Source organism: Erinaceus europaeus, chromosome 8 (genome assembly GCF_950295315.1).
Source record: "Erinaceus europaeus chromosome 8, mEriEur2.1, whole genome shotgun sequence".
Taxonomy (NCBI): domain Eukaryota; kingdom Metazoa; phylum Chordata; class Mammalia; order Eulipotyphla; family Erinaceidae; genus Erinaceus; species Erinaceus europaeus.
Genome location: NC_080169.1, coordinates 1,816,944 through 1,840,811, shown reverse-complemented (window position 1 = coordinate 1,840,811; position 23,868 = coordinate 1,816,944). Strand labels below are relative to the sequence as shown.

The 23,868-nt window shown below is 44.5% G+C and overlaps 1 protein-coding gene across 9 annotated transcripts in view; it reads left to right on the top strand.

The window, feature by feature from the left end:
- PDE1C (phosphodiesterase 1C) overlaps nt 1-23,868 on the top strand; it is a 432,015-nt gene that overhangs the window by 324,558 nt on the left and 83,589 nt on the right. For all 9 annotated transcript variants that reach the window (XR_009551116.1, XR_009551115.1, XM_060195824.1 and 6 more), the window contains 4 exons: nt 125-245; nt 6,937-7,018; nt 13,900-14,020; nt 15,317-15,492. Coding sequence is in view for 7 of the 9 variants with exons in the window: in XM_060195824.1 (XP_060051807.1) it covers nt 125-245; nt 6,937-7,018; nt 13,900-14,020; nt 15,317-15,492 (500 nt within the window). In the remaining 2 variants the exon portion in view is untranslated. The remainder of the gene's footprint in view (nt 1-124; nt 246-6,936; nt 7,019-13,899; nt 14,021-15,316; nt 15,493-23,868) is intronic.

The following is a 23,868-nucleotide window of genomic DNA, read 5'->3' as shown; positions in this document are numbered from 1 at the left end:
ATGCTTTTTGACCAATGATGTTGCAGTGGGTGTGGAGGTGGGAAAATGCAGCGGGTCACATCCAGTGTCTTTTGGTATCAGAGTGAGAGTTACCGATCATGTGTGTGGATCCTTTGGGTTTTAGAATTGAGAAGCCGAAAGCTCTATCCCTGGTGCTGCACACGGCTGACATCAGCCACCCAGCAAAAGCCTGGGACCTGCACCATCGCTGGACCATGTCCCTCCTGGAGGAGTTCTTCAGACAGGTACCTTGCTGCCATGCTGTCTCTCAGGGCTGCTGTTATCAGTGAATGCTTTCTGAGTTTGCCATGTCAGTAATGCTAGTCTAAGAGTGCTGAGATCACTGTAGATTTCTTTTACTTTCTTTTCTTTCTTTCTTTCTTTCTTTCTTTCTTTCTTTCTTTCTTTCTTTCTTTCTTTCTTCCTTCCTTCCTTCCTTCCTTCCTTTCTTCTTTCTTTCTTTCTCTCTATCTCTTTCTTTTCTTGCTTCTTTTCTTCTTTCTCTCTTTCTCCTTCTCTCTCTCTCTCTCTCTTTCTTTTAACCAGACCTCTGCTCAGCTCTGGCTGATAGTAGTGTGGGAGATTGAATCTGGGGACTTTGGAGCCTCAGGCATGACAGGCATGGGAGTCTCTTTGCAGAACCATTATGCTGTTTATCTCTGCCCAGTAAGTTTCCTTCTCTTTCTTTTTTTTCTCTCTCTCTCTTTTGTAATTTTCTTTGAGGAAGTGAGAAATTGCAACTTCTTTTTTGCCTCTTGCTCATGTGATATTTGAAACCGTACTTAAATTTGGACTTTCAGAAATGATAGTATTTTGTCTTACGCATTGATATTTGGAAGATGAATCAGCAGGTCCCTGCCATGTGCGAGGCACTTGTTTTGATAGTGGTACCACTTGGGGACACCAAGGTAACTACCAAGGGTAGAGTAGCGGTGCCTTGGTGCATCTCTCTCCTTTCTCTCTCTTCCCTTCTTCCTCCCCTCTTTTTAAAAATTTTTAAAATCTTTATTTATTTATTGGATAGAGGCAGCCAGAAATCAAAAGGGGAGAGAGAGGGAGAGAGAGAGAGAGAGAGAGAGAGAGAGAGACATGCAGCTCTGCTTCCCCATTTGTGAAGCATTCCCCCTGCAGGTGGGGACCAGGGACTTGAACCTGGGTCCTTGTGCACTGTGATGTGAGCACTTAACTAGGTGTGCCACTGTCTGGCCCCTCCTTTACTTTCTTAAAATATAGGTGATTAGGTTGGGCAGATGTATAAAGAATAAAAGGAAGGGGGTGATAGAGAGGGAGAGAGACCCCTGCAGCCCTGCTTCAGCACTTGTGAAGCTTTCCCCCTGCAGGTGGGGACTGGGGGCTTGAACCTGGGTCCTTGCGCACTGGAATGTGTGCGCTCAACCAGGTGCACCACCACTCGGCCCCCAGGACTGTGCTTTTTATAAGACTTATCAGTGTCTTAAGTAAGTATATGTTGCTTTAATTTTTGTAATATTTATTATTGTGAGAGAGAGGTAGCATCATAACACCACCGTGGCACGTGATGCTGGGAATCAAACTCAGAAAGTAACTTTTTTTTTTTTTTTTACCAGTCTTGCTCAGCTCTGGCTTATGGTGGTGCAGGGGATTGAACCTGGGAAGTCAGAGCCTCAGGCAAAAAAGTCATTAGCAGAGCCATGATGCTGTCTCCCTAGCCTTTATGAAGCAGAGAACCAGAAAAGCAGGAATGAATATGCTGTAGCAAGTGTGTCTTCTCAGATACAATCATGTGTGTGTTTAGTCTCTTGCGGGTAAAGCCGTCATTAAAGTATCTGCTTCAAGATCAGAGGTCCTGGAGTTAGGAGGACACATGATGTTGGCCGCGTGGAGGCCTGCCTGACAGTCGGTTCAAGTTAGCTGAGCTGATTTAGTTAGTTTCTGTGGATTCAAAACCGGAGGGTCACATGGTTCACATTCTGGACACCTGACAATCCACACAACCCTCCTCACTAATGCCCGTCTCACAGATTGACAGGAGGACTGCTTGGGCAACTGACTGAAATTTTGGGAAGTAAGTTACTCTGGTTATTCTTTTAATTCTAATTCAAATAGGGAAACTGTAGAAGGTACCTGTGCACATGGTTTTTTGTCCTCTCGCACTGCTGTCTAGGAATGAGGTAAGATGAGAACTAACACTGTGCTAAACAGCCAGTGAATCTTTGTAAGAATTAAAATAATAAATTATGCATTTTTAAATTTATCTATTATTGGATAGAGATAGAGAGAAATTGAGAGGTGAAGAGGAGGAAGGGAGGGAAATAGACAAGACACCTGCAGCCCTGCTCCACCACTCGTGAAGCTTTCCCCCTGCAGGTGGGGACCAGGGGCTTGAACCTGGGTCCTTGCACACTGTAATGTGAGCACTTAACCAGGTGCGCCACTGCCTGGCCCCTTTAGGAATTTTTATTCCAAATAATTTGTGACCCATGACTTATCCAACTACTCTTCTAATTCTTAAAGGTCTTATCAGGGATTTATTTATTTATTTATTTTGTTTTTGTTTTATTTATTTATTCCCTTTTGTTGCCCTTGTTTTTTATTGTTGTAGTTATTGATGTCGTCATTGTTGGATAGGACAGAGAGAAATGGAGAGAGGAGGGGAAGACAGAGAGGGGGAGAGAAAGATAGACACCTGCAGACCTGCTTCACCGCCTGTGAAGCAACTCCCCTGCAGGTGGGGAGCCGGGGGCTCAAACTGGGATCCTTACGCCAGTCCTTGCGCTTTGCACCACTTGTGCTTAACCTGCTGTGCTACTGCCCCCAGCTCCCTGATTTATTTATTTTAAACAGATTCTGTCTTTTAAGATGTTATTTGTTATTGATTGTGTTAATTTGATAGGACAGAGAGAAACTGAGAGGGGAGGAGAGGCAGAGAGACAACTGCAGCCCTGCTTCACCACCCAGATGTGGGGCAGGGTCCTTGTGCATGGTGACATGTGTGCTCAACCAGGTGTGCCACCGCCCAGTGGTCTCCGTGATTTATTTTTATGGACCAAAGTTTGCCTTCATATCTGCCACCATTGATTATCCTGCTTTTGCATCATTCTGTCCACGGAAACACATCAACAGAAACATGCACATTTATGTTGCTGTGAGCTGTTGTCTGAATATACCCAAAACTCTCCTGTTCAGCGTGTGCTTACTTCCTCTTGTAAAGTTGTCTCTTGGCCTAACAGCACTTCCAGAGACGGGACCCCAGTGGTGTGTGTGATAGGTAGAGGAGGATGCTAGTACTGTCCAGGTGTAACCTGATGTATATATAAGAAGAACTCTGCAAATTCACTCTGAGTGGAGGGCTCATTGGGGGCCATTTTTTTCTAGCGGAAGAGAAATAATCGCCTCCAAATATCCACTCCCCTTATCAGATACTTTCACTGCCACTGCTCTTTCGACTCCAGCTGAGTGATTGGTAGTCAGAGGTCAACCATACCTAAGTCATACCAGTTTGAGGTGGTGATTGACTCCTTTTGTTTAATCCTGAAAGGGTGGATATAAAAAATGACAGGGGGCTGGGCAGTAGCACAGCAGGTTAAGCGCACATGGTGTGAAGCAACAGAACCAGCGCGAGGACCCCGGTTTAAGCCCCTGGATCCCCACCTGCAGGGGAGTCACCTCACAGATGGTGAAGCAGGTCTGCAGGTGTCTGTCTTTCTCTCCCCCTCTCCATCTTCCCCTCCTCTCTCCATTTCTCTCTGCCCTATCCAACAGCAACTGCTACAGCAATGACAACAATAACAATAATAACAAGGGCAACAAAATGGGAAAAAATGGCCTCCAGGAACAGTGGATTCATAGTGTAGGCACTGAGCCCCAGTGATAACCCTGGAGGAAAAAAAAATGACCAAGCAGGTGGGGAAGATAACATCATGGTTATACAAAGAGACTCTCATGGCTCTCAGGTCTCAGCTTGAATTCCCCTCACCTCCATAAGCTAAGCTAAATAAGGTTTTGGTTAAAAAATAATAATAATAAATTTAAAAGACCGAGATCTTCTCATATATTTTTCTCCATAAAGAAACCCTTCTATGCATAAGCCTAGGCTTGAAGTGAATGAAAATATGCTAGAGGCAGTGGGAAAATGCCCATATTGAATTTCTTGTCTATTGGGAATGGGAAATTAGTTCACTGGACTAGAATTACTTTTTAAAAATAAATTATGACTCAGTAAATTATTTTTATTGACTTAGTATTTTAACCCAGATGCCATTGTAAGAAACTCTTGCAGGTGAAATATTATTTCAGTTCTTATCTACAGATTTTAAATTGGACAGTTTAAATGGGATTATCAATGGGACTGTATGGTCTGAGAAAAAATTAAGTCTGGGAGGTTGAGTTATATTTCAAAATAGGAGCGTTATCTGAGTTCTGATAGCCACAATACAGACCTTGCTAAAAGGATAAGTTACATCTTTACTTTTATGAATATATTTTCACAAATTCCAACTCACTACCTCAGGGACTTTTTAAAAATCTTTATTTATTGGATAGAGACAGCCAGAAATCAAGAGAGGAGGGGTTGATAGGTAGAGAGACAGAGAGGCAGAAAGCTGACATCAGCAGGAAGCTTAAGGGGCACATCTGGAAAGGAGTTTAGGGCCACAGCAAAGATACAGATGGGTAAAGATACAGACACAGGTTAAGTATCAAATGGCAGGCACATCAGTTAACTCAGGACAGTACAATATTTTTACTATTTTACTAACTAATCCCATATTGTATTGAGGTAGGTAGTAATCTGAAGGTTAACAGGTCCCATGAGTCCTTGGGTGGTCACTATGGCAGAGAGGGAGGCTTTGGCCTCTCACAACACCCACTGACCTCTGGGAAACCATGGAGATGTCAAGCCTTACAGAGTGATTGATTAAATCATAGTTTGTGCTAGTATAAAACATGCATAAGCCCAGAATATCAAGATATAGTATATTTTGCATTAGATGTTCCCCAACAGAATAAAATTGAGTTTTCTCGGTTTTACCTGGCGTATGTGTGATAAACTGTCTACTCAGTCTATAATTTAGAGCTGTCTTCCATCTCAGCATACTTCCCCAGTATGAGTAGCTTGGGAGTGTATTGCTTCTGCTTGTCATGCTCCTTGAGAGGTGAACAGCTGTCTTCCAGGTGTACTCAGAAAGGAGGAGCCCTGGAGGCCCCCAGCGTCTGCATGGGAGCTGAGACACTTAATGGCTGTTTCTGAAGCCTTGGGTCTCTAGTGGCATCACAACGCCCACTTCTCTGCTTCCTCAAGGCCCTTAGTTCCTTTTCCGTCCTTTCAGTAAACATCAGATGTGTGTGAACTAGTATGTCTTCTCTTTGATAGCATGCTTTTAATAGCAGTCAGCATCTGAATGAGATTTGATTTTGGACTAGATTGTTATTACACCTTATTTACTATGAAATAAATCACTTTATTGCTTACTACTGTGAAAATGCATTAGGTATAAAATTTATCTTAAATGTATCTCAAACCTTGATTTGAATATTAGAGATATTGATAGGAAACAATAGTAGTTATTTTTCTTTATTATTATTATTTATTTAATAATGATCAACAACAAGGATAAGAGGGGTACAATTCCACACAGTTCCCACCACCAGCGTTCCATGCCCCATCCCCTCCCCTGACAGCTTTCCTATTCTTTATCCCTCTGGGAGCATGGACCCAGGGTCATTGTGGGGTGCAGAAGGTGGAAGGTCTGGCTTCTGTTAATTGCTTCCCCGCTGAACATGGGTGTTGGCAGGTGGCTCCATACTCCCAGCCTGTCTCTCTCTTTCCCTAGTGGGGCAGGGTTCTGGGGAAATGGGGCTCCAGGACACATTGGTGGGGTCATCTGCTCAGGGAAGTCAGGATGGCATCATGGTAGCATCTGAAACTTGGTGGCTGAAAAGCATTAATATATAAAGCAGAACAAACTGTTTAATAATCAGGAACCTAAAGGTAAGAATGTAGCAGATGATATTTGGGGTCTCCAGTTTGGAAGTGGTTTATTTTCTACATTTACATACAGCTATCATTTAATATCCACTGTAACTCAACAAGGTAGAGATTATTACACCAAATTCTATGTATTATAAAACTGAAATGATGGTAACCTTTCAATGAAATGACTCTATAACTCAGTAGGAGAAATACAAGATTCAGTAAGACGTCAGAAGCTATTAACCTGAGCAGAATCTTGTCTGATGAAATCAGTCCAACTGCAGACTTCAAGAAGAATGATAGATTTTGCTCTGAGTGTGGTCAAAGCATTGAACTATTGGATTGAGTCTTTAAAAAATCATCTCCATTGTGACTTAGTCTTTCAGTCTACTTGGTCATTATGGCGATAAGCTATGTGAAAATGTATTGGCTGTGTTTTACTATTCTTCAACTCGGTAAACACAGCCAATATTTATTCTAGTCCATTTAGTTCTCATGAATGTGTCATTTGAGAACCACTAGCCCCCTTTGTATGTAGCATTCAACAGCACTGGGAGAATCAGTCCATGTCAATCCAGTTGGAACTTGGGAGGGGCTGGGAGGGGCTCAGTGGCTCCAAAAAGCCTGCAGGTCAACACAGAACCACTTGGAAACACAAGGAATTTTGACTGCATTATTGGTTGGAAGCCACAGGACACGTTGGTTTTCCTGGGTTTCCTCAGGGGACCTATTGCTGCCCGATGGGGCTTTCTGTACAACAGCATGTCCTTTGCAGTCAGATGGAATGATCGGACCTCGAGGGCTTTGGCCTCTCGGTGTCTTTCATGCAGAGGAGCCATAAGTCCCCTAAGGATTTATTACATAATGTAATTGTAATAATTAACAGAAAAGCCAATGACCTTGGTGGAAGCTGAAGTTGCTCTATAAAATCTGGGTGGCTCAGCCTACTGTTATAAATTTATTGTGACCTCTTCTTTTTTTTTTAGGGTGACAGAGAAGCAGAGCTGGGGCTGCCTTTCTCTCCTCTGTGTGACCGAAAGTCAACCATGGTTGCCCAGTCTCAAGTAGGTACGTGTGTACCAACCCTTTAAAAGGAAGAAAAAAGCAGAGAGTGTTGTTTTGCGTGGGCTATGTTGTTTTCGCCGGGCTAGCTTCACGGGCGGGTAACAGACGACCAGGGACTCATGGTTGAGCTGTAGGCAGTAGCTCTTTATTCATGCAGGACGTAGCACAATCTAAGCCGAGCTAAGCTAAACTCAAGGTGCCCTAAAACTCACAATGCTGTCTTTATATATACTTGCCAAGTAGGGTGGAAACAGGATGTGACATAGAGAGGGTGGAGAGAAAAGTGACTGGTGAAAATCAGAGTGTGGCAAGGAGGGGGCAGAGCAGGCGAGAATCCTATCACTGAACCACCAATGCCCTGGAGTGCTTTATGTAAATGTAAAAGTGATTTATGTAAATAGACCAAAGCTTTGAATGGGATTAAATCTATCCCTATATAGGCATATGGTTAAGCAGAAGCCAGGGGGAGCTGGCATACTACCCAACAAGAAAGAGAGAGCTGTCTCTCAAAAGTGAGCTCACAGACTCCCAGTGGCGGCTGGCCTGAGGACTGGGCTCCAGTCTGCTCATGCCTTCTGCTGGTTGGCTGATGGAAACCCTGTTCCTGACTTTCTCCCTGGAATGCGGCTGATCCGCTTGAACAGCAGGCAGGGCCTCTCTGTTCTCTCCATCATTCTCCGTCAAGAGAAAGAGGGCTGGGTGCTTGGCATCACTAAGGAGATGACAGGAATCATTGATTAAGGAGCCTCTTTCTCTTCAGTCTCTCCATTCTGCTGGTAGAACCAAGACTTCCCATGACATTACTCATTGATTTTTCTCTATCCCTGTGTTCAGGATAGATCCGTTTCCTGGATCATGCCATTTCCAGAAATGCCATTTAAAAACTTTTTTAAAAACTTATTTATTTTTGGATGGAGACAGAGAAGAACCGAGAAGGGAAAGGGAGCTAGAGAAGCATAGAAAGAGATACTGGGGCCGGGCAGTGGTGCAGCTGGTTGAGTGCACATGTTATAATGCTCAAGGGCACTGGGTTCAAGCCCCTGCTTCTCACCTGCAGGGCAAAGCTTTGTGAGTGGTGAAGCAGTGTTGCAGGTGTCTCTCTTTTTCTCTTCCTCTCTGTCTCCCCTACCCTTTGAATTTCTGGCTATCTCTATCTAATAAATAAAGATTTTTTAAAAAGGGAAAAAAGAAAGAGATACCTGCAGTACTGTTTCACCACTTATGAAACTTCCCGCTGCAGATGGGGACCTGGACTTGAGCACTGCAGCATGTGCACTATAATGTGTGTGCTGGACTCGGTGAGCCACCACCTGGCCTCCTACCAGACAAATTCTACCTGGTGATGGCTCTCGGAGACACTGAGTTAGTAACAGGGCCCAAGATCTATTGGACTATTACCATGCTAACTGGAGTTTTGAGATGACACACAGAAAAGAATGCATAACTATTAGACCCAGAAACGTTTGTTGAGAGGAAATATTTGAGTGAGTCCTAAGAGATAAGCAGGCAGTATCTCGGCGATTGACTGTCACTGAGGAAAGGTCAGTGCGCATGCTGAGCAGGGAGTTGAAAACAGTCTGTTACGATCAGGGAGTTACAGACAGTCCCTGTGACAGAGTAGGATATAGTGAGGGCAATGTTTGGTGAGAAAATCAGGCTTGTGCCAACGCCCATGTCCAGAGGAGAAGCAATTACAGAAGCCAGATCTCCCACTTCTGCACCCCAAAGAGAATTTTAGTCCACACTCCCCGAGGTGAGGGTATGATAGGGGGAAGATGACCAGAGGGCTTTGTACTCTAACTTCATCAGGACCCAGAGAGAGAAGAGGAAAAAAGGAAAGACATTCAGAAGTAGTAACAGGAATAAGTGTGACTTAGAAAGGAAGAGAAGGCAGGACCATAGGAAAGAATGGGTAAGTATATATAAATATAGACATACTTAGAGAAGTTATAGTCCACCTGTATCTATGACCTTGGTAGAACTGCTGTGGCTTCCAGTGGAGGGAGTGGGGACACAGAGCTCTGATGGTGGGAATGGTGTGGGATTATACCCCTGTCCTCTTATGATTTTGTAAATCAATATTTGGTCACTAATAAGACTAAAGAGAAAAAGAAAAATCGGGTCTGCATTGTCTGTTATCTTAGAGCTACAGTCTGTTGCCCTTGACAGTAGTTCACTTGGTATGGGACGTGCCTTGCCATGTGCATGGCCCGCGTTTGAGCCCTGGCCTCACATAAGAATAATGAGGCCTCTGGGAAGTTCCAGGAGTTTTATGTCTTTCCTTCTCTTTCTGCCTGTCTGTCTGAACAAAAAAGTCTGGCCCAGGAGCCACGAAATCCTGCCTGCTTGAGGCTTTGGTGGAAAACAGTGAGTGAGTGAGTGAGTGAGTGGCATGTGCATGTACTTTTCTGCAAAGATTGGGAATATAGGGCCTGGGTGCTGGTGCACCTGGTTAAGCGCACATGTTACAATGTTTAAGGACCTGGGTTCAAGCCCCTGGTCCCCACCTGCAGGGGAAAGCCTTCACGAGTGGTGAAGCAGGGCTGCAGGCGTCTGTCTGTCTGTCTGTCTCCCTCTCTGTCACCTGCTTCTCTCACAATTCTAGCTGCCTCTATCCAACAAGTAAAGAAAATAAATTTTTTTTTAAAAAGAGTGAGAGAATGAGAGTATAGCTTTGAGGCCAGAGATGGCACACCTGGTAGATTACATATATTACAGTGTGCAAGGAGCCTAGTTCAAGCCCCAGGTCCCTACTTGCAGGGGTAGGGGAGCTTCATGAGAAGTGAAGCAGGGTTTTAGGTGCCCTCCCCTCTCCCATGCTGTCTACTCCTCTCCTCTCAATTCCTCTGCCTCTACCCAAAGTAATAAGATAAATAAAAAAGTATAAAAAGCTATTTTAAATAAGGTAAGATAAATATACAATAAAAATTTATCATCCTTTTCAACTTGTGTGTGTGTGTGTGTGTGTGTGTGTGAGAGAGAGAGAGAGAGAGAGAGAGAGAGAGGGAGAGAGAGAGAGACAGAGAGACAGACACCAGAACACCACTGTCATTTTATTACCTTATTCAGTGCTTGGGATCAAACCAAATTCGGAACCACATGCGTCCAAGGCATGCACTCTCTGGCCCTTAAATTACTGTTTTAGACTCTGATATAGCAAGCTGTGGCCTGTGAGCTCAAGCTGACCTGCCACTTGGCCTATCAACAAAGGTTAGTCACAGCACTGCCAACCACAGTCATCTCCCCATTGTCATGGGCTACCTTTGGATGGATGGACACAGGCCAGTGGCAAAGGAACTGTTTGGGCGTCACCTGAAAGTGAGAGATGATGACCGTCGGCACCAAGGTTGCACAAGGAGGGCTTGCCTCAGGAGACGCTACAGATTGGGCCGGATGCAAAGCCAAGGTGGACACGGTCGTCTGGGGTAGGGGTTGAACCATGTTCACGTTTGTAAGCAGGGAAAGCTTTTGGTTTAGACATGGTGAGTTTAGCTTGCTGGAAAAACAGTAGTGAACATCACATCATCGAGTACTTTGGTTTCAGCTTGAATCTATACTGACAGGGAAACAGCAAATATGGTTATCCTGTCTGTTTACTTACCAGGAGATACGTATTCTGTTTGATTGGGATAATCCTCACCTTGCCAGTTAAAGAACAGAACCCCCTCACCTTTTTTTTTTTTCTTTTCTTTTCTTTTTTTTTTGGCACTAAGAATCCACCATTCCCTGAGGCTATTTTCCCCTATATTATTCTATAGGACAGAGAGAAATTGAGAGAGGAGGAGATAGAGAGGGAGGGAAACCGAGAGACACCTGCAGACCTGCTTCACAGCTCATGAAGCATCTCTACTGCAGGTGGGGAGTGAGGGCTCGAACCCAGGTCCTTGTGTGGGTTCTTGCTCAACATACTATGTACACTTAAGCAAGTGTGCCACCACCTGGATCCCAAAGGACAGACCTTTTAAAAACTGTTTTATTTCTTTATTTGTTTTGGATAAAGATAGAAATTGGGGGAGGAGGAGATAGAGATGCCTGCGGCCTTCTCCACCACTTGTGAAGCGACCCCCTGAAGGTGGCAATGGGGGGGTTTGAACCTGGGTCCTTGCAGCTTCCTTTCTGAACTTTGTGCTGAGATTTCTTCCACCCCAGTCATTATGAAAACCAAATCAGCATTTGTACATCTCCAAACACTGTATTTTCATTAATTAATACTTAATACCCTCCCAACTTTCCCGTTCATGACCGTGTAATGAATGACTGCCATTAGTCACAGATCATATGTACTTTCTTGACATGTCACAGAAAAACCTGGTTATGTTTACACTGTTGATGTGATCATCACCTGTCCCAGAGGGCAGGAGTACCTCTACATCATATCAGTCTTCTAAAGCACAGCTCCATAGCTGATTATTCTCCCAATTTCCAGTCCTGTTTCTTTTTATTTTTTATTAGTGGTTTAATAATGATGAACAAGATTGTAAAATAAGAGGGGTACAATTCCACACAGTTCCCATCACCAGAGTTCCCTGTCCCATCCCCTCCATTGGAAGCTTCCTTATTCTTTATCCCTCTGGGAGCCTGGGCCCAAATTCTTTATGGGGAGCAGAAGGTGAGAGTTCTGGCTTCTGTCATTGCTTCTCCGCTGGACATGGGTGTTGGCAGGTGGACCCACACCCCCAGCCTGTGTCTGTCTGTCCCTAGTGGGGCAGGGCTCTGGGGAGGGGAGGCTCCAGGACACATGGGTGAGGGCGTGTGCCCAGGCAAGTCAGGATGGTGTCATGGCAGCATCTGCAACTTGGTGGCTGAAAAGCAGTCTGATGTAGAGCACGACAGAATGTTTAATAAACAGGAAGCAAAGGTAGGGATAGAGCAGTTGGAATTGCTTCGTGTGGGTCTTCCTGTGGAGGCAGTTAGGAGTCTATTTTAGGAGCTCTCCTAGCGGCAAATCCACCCCCTTCTAGGAGTGGTGACACTGGTTCTAGCATCCTTTCCCTTTCCTTTGAACTCATGCAGCAGCTTCTAAAATGATTTTCTCAGCTTTAGACCCTCTTGTTCTTTTCATTTCTCTCATATCTTGCAAAATTAATTTCTCCAAATATCATTTTTCAACATTTTTCCCCTTTATTGGAGGGATTAATGGTTTGCAGTCAACAGTAAAAGACAGTAGTTGAGGGGTCAGGCAGTAGCGCAGCGGGTTAAGCGCACATGGTGCCAAGCACAAGGACCGGCATAAGGATCCCGGTTCGAGCCCCCGGCTCCCCACTTGCAGGGGAGTCACTTCACAGGCGGTGAAGCAGGTCTGCAGGTGTCTGTCTTTCTCTCGCCCTCTCTGTCTTCCCCTCCTCTCTCCATTTCTCTCTGCTCTATCCAACAATGACGACATCAACAACAACAATAATAATAACTACAACAACAATAAAACAACAAGAACAACAAAAGGGAAAATAAATAATAAAAAAATTTAAATACAGTACTTGGTTCATGTGTAACATTTCTCAGTTTTCCACATAACAATCTAACCCCCCAGGTCCTCTTCTGCCATCGTATTCCAGGACCTGAGCACCCCCCACCCCAAGAGTCCTGTACTTTCATGCAGCACACCAACTCTAGTTCATGTCTGCTTTGCACTTTCCGTTCTGTTCTGATTTCTCAACTTCTGTCTATGAGTAGGTTCATCCCTTCTTCATCCTTCTCTTTCTGGCTGATCTCACTTTTCAGCATTCTCTCCAAAATACCTTTTAAAGATCTTATTACAATGCTGGCCGATCCCTCTAGGAGCTTTCAGTGACCCTCCAAAGCTCCGTCTTGAAGCCCAGGAACTTTCCACTCCGAGTCATGACCACGAGTCTTTTCATCCTGACTGTAAGCAACAGCCTAAATCCCACTCATTCCCCATACATATCATGATCCGATCCCTGCCCTCCACCTTGCTGTACACTCTCTGCCATAGGGCCAGCTCAGGTGTGCACAGGCCTCTCTGTCAGAGGGAAGTATCCTGCCTGTATGACCCTCTCAGGGCCTGTATTTAGTCCTTTCTTGGGGGCCTCTCAGGGCCTGTATTTAGTCCTTTCTTGGGGGCCTCTCAGGGCCTGTATTTAGTCCTTTCTTAGGGGCCTCTTAGGGCCTGTATTTGGCTTTTTCTTGGGGGCCTCTCAGGGCCTGTATTTGGTCTTCTTCTTTGGTCCTTTCCATACAAGCCAGGGGTCATTGTCATCTCTCCTAAAAGTTCCTTGAAGACTGGCAAAGGGAGAGGTTTACATCTTAAGTCTTTCACGTACTGTTTATTCCATAGAGGATGATAAACATGTAAACACCTATTGCTAAAAATAAATAAATAAATAAATAAAGCCACAAGGAAATGACGTAGGAGAAATGCAACTGAATCACTAGGCTCAAATCAAGGATCAGACTAAGTCCGTACAGTCAGAGTCTTTTCTTTCTTTCTATTTATTTATTTATTGATTGCCTCCAGGATTATTGCCAGGGGTCGGTGCCTGCACCACGAATCCACTGCTCCTGGAGGCTTTTTTATCTCCTTTTGTTGCCCTTGTTGTCTTATCGTTATTATTATTGTTGTTATTGATGTCTTTGTTAGATAGGACAGAGAGAAATGGGGGAGGAGAGACAGAGAGGGGGAGAGAAAGACAGACACCTGCAGACCTGCTTCACCTGTGAGGCAGGGGGCTCGAACTGGGATGCTTTGCGCCATGTGCCCTTAACCCACAGCACTGTTGCCCGACTCCCCAGTGTCTTTGCTTATCATTGGAGACGGCACTCCAGTGCAAGTGATTTCTAACAGACCAGACACATCAGCCTCCCTGTGGAAACGCTCAGAGGCCCAGGTTGACCTGTGACCCTTCTGAAGAACTGCTGTTCCCTTCCAGGTTTCATTGACTTCATCGTGGAGCCCACGTTCACTGTGCTCACAGACATGACCGAGAAGATCGTGAGCCCACTTGTTGACGAGTCCTCCCAAGCTGGCGGGACTGGTCAGAGGCGTTCAAGGTCAGTGGGGGAGGATGCTTGAAGACTGGGGTCAGGCTAACCTGTCTGCACTGCTAGGGCTCTTCTTTTTTTTATTATTTATTTTTTATTAGTAATTTAACAATGCTTAAAGAATTGTAAGATAACAGAGGTACAGTTCCCAACACCAGAGTTCCATGTACCCCATCCACTCAATTGGAAGCTTCCCTATTCTTTATCCCTCTGGGAATATGGACCAAAATTCTTTATGGAATGTAGAAGGTGGGAGTTCTGGCTTCTATAATTGCTTCTCTGCTGGACCTGGGTGTTGGCAGGTGGATCCATCCTCCCAGTCTATTACTGTCTTTCCCTAGTGGGGCAGGGCTCTGGGGAGGTGGGGTTCTGGGACCTATTGGTGAGTTCCTCTGTCCAGAGAAGCTAGGATGACATCATAGGAGCGTCTGCGACTTGCTAGGGTTCTCCTTTGGGAGGGCATGGCTGTGGTATTTCTTAATGGCATTTGCCCTTATTTCCTCCTGAGGACAAAATGTCCAAGTCTTTCTTTTGCGCAAAGGAGTTGCAGCTGGACTACCTGTGCTCTGCAGCCGGCTCGGATGTGGTGACTGCTCTCTATTCATTTAGTTGCTTCCTGGCTAGTTCCTCAGACTCTTAATGCCCTCGGCTCCAAAGACAAGTTCAGTTCCCAGCACCACCATATGCCAGAGCTGAGCAGTGCTCCGGGAAAGAAAGGAAGGAAGAAATTAAAAGGAGGGAGTCAGGCGGTAGCGCAGCAGGTTAAGCGCAGGTGACGCAAAGTGCAAGGGCCGGTGTAAGGATCCCGGTTCGAGCCCCAGGCTCCCCACCTGCAGAAGGTTGCTTTGCAAGCGGTGAAGATGAAGCAGGTCTGCAGGAGTCTATCTTTCTCTCCTCCTCTCTGTCTTCCTCTCCTCTCTCCATTTCTCTCTGTCCTATCCAATAACGACGACAGCTATGACAAGAGTAACAACTACAACAAACACAACAACAAGGGCAACAAAATGGGAAAAATGGCCTCCAGGAGCAATGGATTCATAATGCAGGCACTGAGCCCCAGCAATAACCCTGGAGGCAAAAAAAAAAAAAAAAGAAATTAAAGGAAACCAGCAAAGTAGTAAAATGGAGAGTCTGAAATACTGATTTGTTTCCTTCTAAAAATGCAGAATTTCCTACCTTTCACGTGTTTAAAGTTGAGTAGTCAGAAACCCCTAAATGCAGGCTTTCCACAGCCACAGCATCCTGAGTGCTAAGCTCTCTGCTGGGGCCTCACCCTCCTGTTTGTCTCCTGTCTCTGCCCTGCAGCCTCAGCAGTATCAACTCCGGAGAAGTGAAGCGAGCAGGGGTCAGGAGCGCAGGCTCAGAAGGAAGCGCCCCCATCAGCAACGCTGTCGTTCCCGTTGACTACAAGAGCTTCAAAAGCACGTGGACTGAGGTGGTGCACATCAACCGGGAAAGATGGCGGGCCAAGGTCCCCACAGGTAACGTGCCCCTGGGGAATCTCGGGGAGACCGGCCCAGACCCCTCACTACCCACTTGCGGAGCTTGGATTTGCTGCCCCTGATGTATGGGGATGACACATGGAGCACAATCTCAACATGTAGTGTCATATTTTGATCTCGACTGCATCTGGTTTTTAAATTCTAACTGATCTTTAACTGTCACCAGGCTTATTGCTGAGGGACCGGAACTACAAAGCCATCACTCCAGACAGTTGTTTTCTTTTCTTTCTTCTTTTTAAAAATTTATTTCTATTTTTATTGTAAAAGAGAGAGGGAAATTGGGAGGTCGGGCTGTAGCACAGCGGGTTAAGTGTACGTGGCGCGAAGTGCAAGGACCGGCATAAGGATCCCAGTTCGAGCCCCCGGCTTCCCACCTGCAGGGGAGTCGCTTCACAGGCGGTGGAGCAGGTCTGCAGGTGTCTGTCTTTCTCTCCTCCTCTCTGTCTTCCCCTCCTCTCTCCATTTCTCTCTGTCCTATCCAACAATGAATGACATCAGCAACAACAATAATAATAACCACCACAACAATGATAAACAACAAGGGCAACAAAAGGAGGCAAATAGCCTCTAGGAGCAGTGGATTCACGGTGCAGACAGCCCCAGCAATAACGCTGGAGGCAAAAAAAAAAAGAAAAAAAAAGAGGGAAATTGAGAGAGTTGGGGAAAACAGGCAGAACAAGACAGACACCTGCAAACCTGCCTTCCACCTGCAGGTGGAGAGCGGGGGCTTGAACCCAGGGGCTTGTGCTCGGTAATGTGTGCTCTCCCGCCCGGCCTCCACTGCGTCTGGTTCTCAGTGTATGACAGAATGAATAGACTGCTCATCTTCTCACACCTTAACCTTTGCTCTGCACAGTCACTTACGATTTTCTTGGTCGGCAAGATTTTACAGAGGTTAGATATTTATGTCTTGGTTTCTGAGAGACTGTCTTGTCATTTAATGGTATGTAGACCAACTAAAAGGCCCTTATTCCTTCTTTGTACTTATTTTGTTAATGATGGGAAAAGAGAGAGAGAGAACCAGAGCATCTCTCTGACACACACACAGTGCCAAGCATCCAATCCAGGACCTCACGTTTGACTGTCCTGCATGTCATCGGCTACACCACTGTCTAAAGTGCTGCATTACTCTGTTCATTTAAGTAAAGTCTGGGTGGGGGAGGCAGCATAACGGTTATGCAAAGAGACTCTCAAGCCTGTGGCTTTGAAGTCTCAGGTTTAATCCCCTGCAACACCATAAGCCAGAGATGAACAGGGCTCAGGTTTAAAGTCTGGCTGACTTCTCAGCCATTATATTGGAACAGGAGAAGCCTTGATTTTCTTTTCTTTTTTTAATTTTGTATTTTATTTTATTAGATAGGGCAGAGAGAAACTGAGAGAATATAGGGAGACAGAGAGAGGGAAAGAGAGAGAGAGAGAAGGACACCTGCAGACCTGCCTCACCACTCATGAAGTGGGGCTACAGGTGAGGAATGGGGGGTTTGAACCCGGATCCTGGTGCTTGGTGATATTTGCACTTAACCAGGTGCTCCACCGCTCAGCCCCCTGAGCTTTGATTTTCTTGTACACATTTTTGCTTCCTTCCGTCTTCACAGTTTCTCTTTACTCTCTATTTACTGCCACCAGTAGACTAGTATTTTTGAGATGAAGGTATTCACAGGTGAACAGAGATACGTTGAATCAGACATCATCAAGTTCAGATCAGAAAAGTGATGACTCTTGCTACCATAATTTAAAAAAAAAGACTGAAATATGCAAGCCCCTCCTTTCCTCGTGCCTGCTAAGCACACACACTGCCTTCTCGTCTAGCTAGTGACGCGTGGCGGTGTGAAGCTGTGCTGCCTGGTTCTCAGGAAACGCACAGAGATGTGTGACTTCTGGAGCTCAGTGAGAAGTCTGATCCCAGTGGGTTTTGTGCAAATGAGCCTTCAGCAAAAACCGACTAGTTTTGCTCACAGCTACCTAGCGCCTTCTGTGTGCCGAGCTCCGTGCTCTGTGCGGGGAATCTAGGATGAGCACCAGACACCTTTGACTGCAGAGCTTGTCTTTTTCAAGGGCAGGTGTGATGGTGGTGACTCCTATGGAGTTTCTTCCACAGAAGGAATAAGAATTCAGTTCCTTGACTGAATTTGCACTCAAGCATCTGAACCAACCAGCCTTGAACCCCAGGCCCTCATAACAGATGTGGAACTTCCTGTTCCCAGACCAGCACCCTGCACTTTGAATGCACGACTAATGAGAAGAGAGGTGGTTGGTGGTGGCCCCTCGTGTATGGGGAGGCATGGAGTGGCATTCTGAGTGTGGGAGAGACAAGACTTCGTTGTGGGAGTGAATCAGGAGGCCAGCCAAGCTGTCCTGTGCTCACATTCTCTCCTTGTGCTGTCAGTACTGTGTTTCAGGTACTTTTTAAAAATATATTTTATATATCTATTTATTTATTCCCTTTTGTTGTTTTATTGTTATAGTTATGATTGTTGTTGTTATTGATGTCATCATTGCTGGATAGGACAGAGAGAAATGGAGAGAGGAGGGGAAGACAGAGAGGGGGAGAGAAAGACAGACACCTGCAGACCTGCTTCACCGCCTGTGAAGCGACTCCCCTGCAGGTGGGGAGCCGGGAGCTCTAACTGGGACCCTGACGCTGGTCCTTGCGCTTTGCACCACATGCGCTTAATCCGTTGCACTACTGCCTGACTCCCTGCATTTCAGGTACTTTAAGGCACAATCAGACCCTTATTGTTTTAGGACAGGTGTAGCACCCTGAGTGGTGAAGGGAGCCAATGCATCTTCCATATTTTAAGAGTAGCCTTTCAGAATCCATTCAACTGCTTCACAGGACACCCCCCCCTCCCCCCAGCCGCCAGGCTGTTGCAAGCATCACAGCTATTGCATCATCTGGGGGGGGGGGAGCTAACTCTCTTATAATCAGTTACACTCATCACTCTTGAAAGTTCAATTCCTGACAACATGCAATTTAAAGAGGTGCTTTGGAATGATTTGTTTGCAATTACCTAAGTACTAAAATTGCCTTCGGAAACTAATCGCCTGGGGGAAGCATTGAATAGCTTCTATTCTAGGAGATAAGCACCCTTTGGAACCAATAGGTAAATAAATGCTAGAGCATTTTAAGTACATTAGGAATCCTGAAATCCTTAAGCTTTGGAGAAGGGTGAAAACAAAGGACCCATCCAGAATCCTGCCTTCGATGTTTAGGAAGGTGTTCTGTGCCCCAGCACTGAAGGTGTCTGCTAGGCTGGGCTTGAGCTCTGAAGGGACTGCCCACAGAAATGAGGAAACAGGAGAAAGTGATGGGCAGAGGCACAGAGCCCGGCTGGACGTGCTTTGTGGGAAGGGAGCAGGGTTAGCAAAGCAGGCTTTTGTCAGGGCAAAGGGAAACTGAGTCCCTGTGTGCACTGCGTTCCTTGGCAAAGAAAGGTCGATTCTCTGGGAAAATACCACCTGGCAGAGGGTGATATACATTATGGAGCTGATGTAAAAAATAGAAATGACATATGTAAAGTCTGTGAACAGAGCCCACATATGGTGAGTGTTTGGAAAGGGGCAGCTATCATTTTGGAAAGGTGGGCAGGAGACGTGAGTGGGTGGTGACTCACCTGACAGAGCATACACATTGTCATGTGCAGGGTCCCAGGTTCAAGCCTCTATCCCCACCTGCAGGGGAAGCTTCACAAGCAGTGGAGTAGTGCTGCGGGTGTCTCCTTCTCTCTGTTCCTTGCTCTCTCTCTCTCTCTCTTATCTCTGTCGCTCTCTATAAGAAAATGGCCACCAGGGACAGTGGAACCATGCAGGCATCAAGTTCCCTTGATAACCCTGGTGGCAATAAATAAAATAAGCAAAGGAGGCAAAGAGGCTTGATTGTCAAACCAAGATGCTGATAAACGTACCAACTAATAACTAATACTTTAGAATATTTCTCACCTTTCAGTGATGCCACTGACTGGTTGACTGGTGTTAAGAAATTAGATTAGGGGGCCAGGCCAGGTGGTGGCACAGCTGGTCACAGCGCACAAGGACCCTGGTTTGAGCCCCCAGTCCCCACCAGCAGGAGGAAGCTTCACGAATGATGAAGCAGGGCTGCAGTTGTCTCTCTCCCTCTCTATCATCCCCTGCCCTCTTGACTACTGCTGGCTGTCTCTGTGGGATCAATAGATAAAGATACGTTTAAAAAATCAGATTGTGCGGTGACTGTGCTTAGTGGAGTAAATAAAAACGTGAAAGCCAACTACTGGGAATAGAAACAGCTTGAAAACTAAAAGAATTATATATAACCAAACTGACTAATAGAAAAGATAGGGTGCTTACCTGATGAAACAGGCAGTTAGGAAGGGAGGAGTATGGTATACAGTTCCCACTGGTGTGTTGATACAAGAACTTGGTGGTGAAACTAACTATACTCCTAAAAGCTTACGATACTGTGAAGCAAACCTATGTTAAAGTGATTTCAGAAGGATACAGAAATAGTTTGCTTATAGTTTTGGAACCAGTACAAACTCACCACCCAAGTGAGTATTTCACATGATACTCTTGTTTACCCAAAGACCCTGATTTCAAGAAATCCAGCCACTCATAGGACACTTTAACATAGGTTTGATGGATGTGAATGCATCAAAAATCTCGCTTTCACTAACTAGTCTGATTCACCAAGTTAATTAGAACAAATCCCATAATTGTTAGGAAAAACGAAATCATGTTTATTTTTTTCAGAGCTGAATATCATTATTCCCAAACAAATGATTAACAAAATATTGTGTCGATATCACAGTTTGCAAGTCTGATTAACATTGCTCAATATTCATCCAACATTTAAACATTTTAAGTTTGTTTCTGAAGAGTAACTTGAAAAATTTAAATCACATATCCTCTATAACTTGATATGTCCTAGGAATTTTGTTGCAATGATTTCTTATGCATGTCTATGATTAAAATGTTCCTCCTGCATTGAGATCACAGTATATTGCCTTGCCTCTGGCTTCTTTGTTTCTCAAACATTTTGTTTTGATAGAAAGTTTTCTTTGAATATGATGTTTAAATATTGACTGTATAGGATGTGTCATATGGGATACAGTAGTTATATCATTTCTGTTTACTGAGAATTTTGGTCTCAATGCTGATTCATTGTATATAGCAGTGTTATGAACATTAACACTCAAAAGCCATTGAACTGTTTATCTAGAATGTATTTCTAGACTTAAAATTTCTGTCAAAGTAGATGAAGAAATTTAAAGTCCATAATATCATAATATATATTGTCAAGTATCTCGCTGGAAAGCTTTTTTTTTTTTTTTTGCTTCACCAGTTTTTTCTCACAACAGATGCTCAGAAGGCCCATTTCCCTGTCATTTGTCTCCTTCACTTTTATTATGGACACATAATAACTTCATGAAGGATAACAGTTCTTCAGTTGACAAAATACTTTCAATTATTTACTCAATCTCGGCTTTGCAGATACCTTTCAGTGTTATAGATATTTTAGGTTCCATTTTTACTTTACTTTAGAGACTAGTTCTGTGTTCCTATTGAATTATCTTTATCAATGTAAATATAAAACAACATCTGCCCTGATGCTAGCAGGGATTCCTGTCTGCAAATACTGAGCACTGCAGTGAGATTTATGTACTTATTTATTTACTATCTTTATTTATTTATTGGATAGAGACAACCAGAAATCAAAAGGGAAGGTGATGACAGAGAGAGAGAGAGAGAGAGAGAGAGAGGCAGAGAGACACCTGCAGCCCTGCTTCACCACTCGTGAAGCTTCCCCCTGCAGGTGGGGACCAGGGGCTTGAACCTGGGTCCTTGATCGCTGTAATGAGTACGTTCAACCAGGTGCACCACCACCTGGCCCCAGTGTGTGTTTTTATTTCTTTATCATCACTCAGTTTGTATTAAGATAAGATTTTAATGTGGGGAGTCGGGCGGTAACACAGCGGTTTAAGCGCAGGTGGCTCAAAGTGCAAGGACTGGCATAGAATCCTGGTTCGAGCCCCCGGCTCCCCACCTGCAGGGGAGTCGCTTCACAGGCGGTGAAGCAGGTCTGCAGGTGTCTGTCTTTCTCTGCCCCTCTCTGTCTTCCCCTCCTCTCTCCATTTCTCTCTGTCCTATCCAACAACAATAATAAAAAAATTGAAAAAATATTTTAATGTGATTATCAGTTATTATTTTATAATCCTAGTTTCCACATTGCATTTAGTATTTACATTTTCATGTATAGTTTGATGGCATGTATTTTACTTATTTTTTATTCTTAAGTCTTTAGTATTGATTAAGTCTGAATTTTTCTGTAGACTGGAGGACTTTGTCTAAATTTTTCAGAAAGATTCTGGGTGTCCAGAGCCAGAACTCTTTTGACTTCCTGGTACCTTTCTGTGGTTCTTGTGTACAACTGAGTTAACCATTCAACAGTTACATAGTATTTTTGTTCCTTTTTTCTTTTAGTTTTTTACTCCTTTGCTTTCTCTCTTTTCCTTTCTATTTGTAGTTAATGTAGATAAGCATTTCAGAAAATGTTGCCCAAAGACCACTAACCAATGCCCTTCTTAGCCAGGAGCTGACAGTGTCATTATTCAGAAAGGCAAACCTAGTGAAGAACTCAGTGTATTTCCCCAAGACTGTACTGCCACTCAGTGAGAGACAGACACGACCTCAGGAGGAGTGCAGCTCATGCTTCCTGAAGACTCTGCTCGAGCTGTTTGTTTCGGATCATTTTCTTTTCTTTAAAATTTCTTATTAGTGATCTAATAATGATAAACAAAATTGTAAGATAACAGGGGTACAATTCCATACAGTTCCCACCACCTATGTTGCATGTCCTATCCCCTTCATTGGAAGCTTCCCTATTCTTTATTCCTCTCTGAGAGTGTGAACCAAAATTCTTTATGGGGAGCAGAAGGTGAGAGTCTGGCTTCTGTCATTGCTTCTCTGCTGGATATGGGTGTTGGCCCTTGGATTCATCCCCCAGCCTGTTTCTATCTTTCCTTAGTGGGGCAGGGGTCTGGGAGAGGTGAGGTTTCAGGACACATGGGTGAGGTCGTCTGCTTGAGGAGGGCAGGATGGTGTCATAGTAGCATCTGCAACTCGGAGGCTGAAAAGCAGCAGTAAGGTATAAATCAGGACAAATTGTTTAATGAACAGGAACCACAAAGGAGGAATAGATCAGATGGAAATATGGATTTTAGGGTGGATAGAAGCTAGGAAGTCTATTTTAGGTATGTTCCTAGGGGCCCATGACTTTAGTATTTTTGCCTGAGCCTGACAGCTAACATGCAGTTGGGCTAAAGGTACTATTTGGGGAGATGGTGCTAGAGTTGAGAATAGGGTCTGAAGGCTGGATCAGGGCAGAGAATAGCTCCCGAACATGAGGAAAGTCTGTAGATATCATTAGTCACATTCTCACAGTGCATTTGAAATGGGAAGGGAGAAAAAATGGGGTTGGATCAGCGTGTCTGCTTTCTGTTAGTCTACAAGTACCAGTGATGCTACAGCGAAGCTCTGAGAAGCTAATTCTATGCACATAGGCCAGTGATGGACTGTGTTAGCATAGACAGAATAACTGCGTTCCGACATCCCTTTTATCAATGTGATAACAGCTTTTGTGTATTTATAATTGCACCCAAAAGATAGCGAGAATCTAATCATAGTGGCACGGGAAATAATTTCCTGTTCATTAATTACATTTTATTCTTTTTAAATTTTATTTATTTATTTATTATTGTATAAAAACAGAGAGAAATTGAGAGGGGGGTGAAAGAGAGAGGGAGAGAGAGAGAGAGCACTGCAGCCCTGCTTCACCACTCCAGAAGCTTTCTCTCTGCCAGGGAACCTGGGTCCTTGCACACCGTAATGTGTGTGCTCACCAGGTGTGTCACCACCGGGGCCCTTTTTTTCTTTTCATTTAGAGTCGCAACTGTATACTGACAGCCTAATATCAGAGATTTCAGATAGGAGGAAGGCTTGGGAGGAGAGCGGAGAGGCTGAAGGACATTGAAAGTCACACACTAGAACTTGATACCTGCTTGGAAAAGAGTCCTTTGGTGCAGGAAGGCATCTATCTGAGTGATGTCGTGAGAATTACCATTTATTCACATAAATACTAATTGCTGCTGTCAACTGTTGTTGAGTGAAACCAGACGTGTATAAAAAAATGTCAACCCTCCTGGTTTTTGGTTGTTTTTTTTTTTCTTCTAGATTTCCCATAGAAAATTGGTCTGACTCTGTTGTCAAATGAATTTTTTCTGCTCAGATACTATTTTCTGCTCTGTTGCAGCAAGCCAGAATTTAGCACCTTCAGTTTCTCTCAGGATGCTGATACACTTGGGAGTGTTTTGAATATTGAGA